The 3698-nt window shown below is 38.7% G+C and overlaps 1 protein-coding gene across 1 annotated transcript; it reads right to left on the bottom strand.

Moving 5' to 3' along the window:
* Positions 1–1062: 1062 nt before the first annotated feature.
* LOC137255470 (latent-transforming growth factor beta-binding protein 1-like) lies at positions 1063–2888 on the bottom strand. Its single transcript, XM_067792906.1, has 4 exons — positions 2822–2888; positions 2274–2396; positions 1579–1743; positions 1063–1163 (listed from the first exon to the last, which is right to left on the bottom strand). The coding sequence occupies exons 1-4, from the start codon at positions 2886–2888 to the stop codon at positions 1063–1065; spliced, it is 456 nt and encodes a 151-aa protein (XP_067649007.1).
* Between the last annotated feature and the right edge of the window lie 810 nt (positions 2889–3698).

Below are 3698 nucleotides of genomic sequence, written 5' to 3'. Positions count from 1 at the left end.
ATATATAAGCCTGTCAATATATGATACAATTACATGGATTTTACACATGGGGCGCCACATTGTCAAATTAGATTTTTAGAATCAAAACACATCATGCAATCACTACCATATCTCAATATTGTATGTGGTGTGACAAAGTTCTGACACCAGACTAGAAGCGTGGTAGCACTGTATTTGAAATCATCAACAATACTCACACTCAAGTGGGTGGTATAGTCCGGTTGAATCAGCCAGTGACAACTGGAGGGAGTGTTCAACACACATCCTCTTGCAACATCCGGATCGTATTTTTGTTGCACTTACATGTTTGCCTGAGTCAATATCTAAAAAATGTAGGAGTTCTCGATACATGAAAGTTATGATCGGCCGCCAAACAACGTGAACGGTATTTAAGTACAAAACGATTGTAAGTCGCAAAGGTTTTAGAAACAAAGCCACCAGATGATCACGTTAGAAGTCAATGGCAAGCATTGTGACTGTAAACAATTCATACACGCTTCTTTACGAGTCGTAAAACGACTGATCTAAACACTTTATTAGGAGCTGAGTGAATGTATATATATCTTGTCGAAATATTCAAGTGTCTTTGTCCTGTTGAAGCACAATTAATGATGCCATTTTTTCAGTTGATGAATGGTACCTTGCATTAGTTACCTTATCAATCTGAATGGTTGACTATGGGTTTTTAGCTACATTCCAGCCCGGCGGCACAAAAAATGGGCTTCGGCATTAGTAGCAATCGCTTGAACCTCCACCCCATCAGCCCTTTACACATGCAAGCACGATCAGTCTGTGTGCATTTCAAATAAAACAGAGATCAAATTTAATTGGCTAGTAAGGACAGGACGAGCTCCGCTTCTTCCACTTTGATGTGAAGGTACAGTCTTACTGATATATATCAGTACTTTCAGATGATCATTCAGTCTTTGTACAGATCACATGAACAAGATCAATCTGCGTTAGCCAGCACAGACAGGACGGCCTACACTTTAACCACTTGGATGTAAAGAAACATGAAACAAACTTCTCTCAAGATGGAATAGGTTTTATAGAAGATTTAGTTTACAACAACTCTGATAGCAGGAGCTGGTTCAGAAGAAGCTGAAGTAGCTGTTGTTGCTGTTGCTGTTGCTGTTGCGGTTGCTGTTGTGGAACAGGCAGAGCTGTAAACAAAGAAATATTCAATCAAAATATATCTGTCCCTAATGGGTAACGAGCACAGATATTATTTTACACAGAGGACTATGCCTTAATCATTAATGCACATTTACATCGCCCTATGCCAATACAAGTACAAGAGGTAGGTGGATTGAACCATCCCAAAATATTTTTACTAGCTATCTTGAATGATTTGTAGGGCGACATGGAAGCCAAGTGGTGAAAGCGTTCGCTCATCACGCCGAAAACATGGGTTCGATTCCACCCCTATTTCCAGGGCACGTGTGTAAATCCCATTTCTAGTATCCCCGGCTGTGATGGACCTGGAATATTGCTAAAAGCGTCCTACAGCCATACTCATTCACTCACATATATGAATTATACTGACGTGAGTTAATAAGTGAACTTGACACAACTTACGGAAACAAGTCTTGTTGTCGAAGGATGGCAGGGATAGGTTGGGGTTGCACTGACAACTGTAAGACCCGGCATTGTCGACACACCTTCCACTGTCGACATAGGTACGAAGATATGGCTCATAACTCACCCCACAGAGGTAATTAAATTCTGAACACTCGTCAACATCTGAAACAAAGGAATACATATTCATGATGAGACTTGCTTGGATTGTCACAAAGCAGAGTAATCAGGAAAGGATCCCGTGTTAATGCTTCGCAAAAGTAAAGACTGTCCACGTCTTGACATGTTTGTTCACACGTCTTGTGCTACGACGTAGGCGAAATGTCATGTTTAAATACAGCTTAAGAATTCATGTATTGTCTACTAAACGATTTTGCAGCTGGAAAATAGATACAGAAATGTATATCGTTAACATATCTGATGTTGTAAACGGACAGCCTAGTGATCTTATTGTTTGCTGGGGAAGAAAATGAATCCATTTTTAGAATGAATGTTGAAAGGAGTTCTTGTAGGTATTTAAATGGCAACATTTCTGAAACACCCATCAGATGGTTGCGAAAACTGTATCAACACTGGGGAGGTTACAGAATATATACCATAAGAACACCATCAGCCCATTTACTACAAAATGAATGTACGTATACTTTTCTTGGTTATTACTTAAATGACAAGGATATCTGTGACATATTACTTACTGGCGCACAGAGTCGGGTTGGTTACAGACAACCGGAAACCTGCAGTACAGTTACAGGTTGGAAAAATTGTAACTGGTGGCAGGACACAGACGCCATTAGTGCAGCCAGCGGTATCGCACAGAACTGTCAACAAAAGAAGAATCTTTACTCAATTTTCATTTCTGGTAGACAAATCAAATTGTGTTTCCTGACATCCCTTCCTGAAATGCTGTATTTTCAATCATTTGTAAATAAACATTACATAAAAAAGAGAGAAATATATGCATTGTTTTGTGCTCGCACAAAGTTTCTAAAAATATTGATTAGATAGCAGGTTCAAAAACAGAATTTACGTAGCTGAGATGAAAAGCAATATGCCTGTACCTAATGCTAATCCACGATAAGAAAATATATGTAATCTTTCAATAAATTATTACAATTATGTATATATACAGCTTGATCCATCATGTCTGACATATTGAGATGCGAAAAACAAACTAAAATTTGTGGTCCCTTTGAGGTCCTCGTATTATTGAACTGTTCCTATTGAGACTGAATTCCTGTCTTACCCTGAGCAGATGTTGACGGCATGTATACCGCCATGATAACAGCAAGGGTTGACAGCGACGAGTACATGATGTAAAGCAGCGAGCAGAGGACACTACATCTATGCTAGACAGACATGGGCTTATATAGCTGCCCTGTCTCATTCCAAACAAAAGAAAATGATTTTATTTCTCCTCGTAATGGGATGTCAGATATGTCCATAACAGAACAATAGCAGTATATTGACAACTACGTCTACACATTCTTTATGGGTAAAAAAAGCTTAGGCCAACAGGAAGGTATTACAAAAAACGGCCAGACGGGTAATCCCCTCCCGACAAAAGTGATTTTATGACTGACCTCAGATTCACATTTTACCAGGAGAGTGATGTGATTGACCACAACAGTGGAAAGATCTTAACGCATCGGAAGTTGGTCCTGTTAAGAGTTTGTCTCGGCGTCTGAATGAAAGATCAAGAAGGTAACAGGTTTTCTTAAAAATTGTACAATACTCGTCTTTGTTTGAAATGTACAGGGTATGTTTTAGAAACTTTCTTAACAGCAATAGAAAAACACATCAGGCCGTTGAAATGCCATTATTGTGGTCTATAAAATACGATACATTCTGTTACAAATAGCACAATGTGTATGTAACCGGGATTGTGATCGGATGTTAACGAATCCAGGACACTGGTTACAGGTGTGAGAGTATTTATTCCATACTGATAACGTCAGCCTGAAACAATACATGATTCAATAATTACAGAAGTCATAATATATACATGAGGTGTAAAATCAGCCATCACAATATTTAGATGAAATAATATTATCATCACTATCATCATAATATTATCAGGGGCGATCACCCCTTGCGTAGTTGCCATAAATATTAAATTAGTG

Source organism: Haliotis asinina, chromosome 11 (genome assembly GCF_037392515.1).
Source record: "Haliotis asinina isolate JCU_RB_2024 chromosome 11, JCU_Hal_asi_v2, whole genome shotgun sequence".
NCBI classification, from domain to species: Eukaryota; Metazoa; Mollusca; class Gastropoda; order Lepetellida; family Haliotidae; genus Haliotis; species Haliotis asinina.
This window is presented reverse-complemented; position numbering and strand designations above follow the sequence as displayed.

Bases quoted from the DNA above. Each gene is read 5' to 3' on its own strand.
- LOC137255470 (XM_067792906.1), bottom strand. From the start codon at position 2,888: ATGTACTCGTCGCTGTCAACCCTTGCTGTTATCATGGCGGTATACATG. The intron at 2,397-2,821 runs GTAAGACAGGAA...TTTTGTTGACAG, and splicing joins GCCGTCAACATCTGCTCAGG to TTCTGTGCGATACCGCTGGC. The intron at 1,164-1,578 runs GTAAGTTGTGTC...CTTTGTTTACAG, and splicing joins CGACAACAAGACTTGTTTCC to CTCTGCCTGTTCCACAACAG.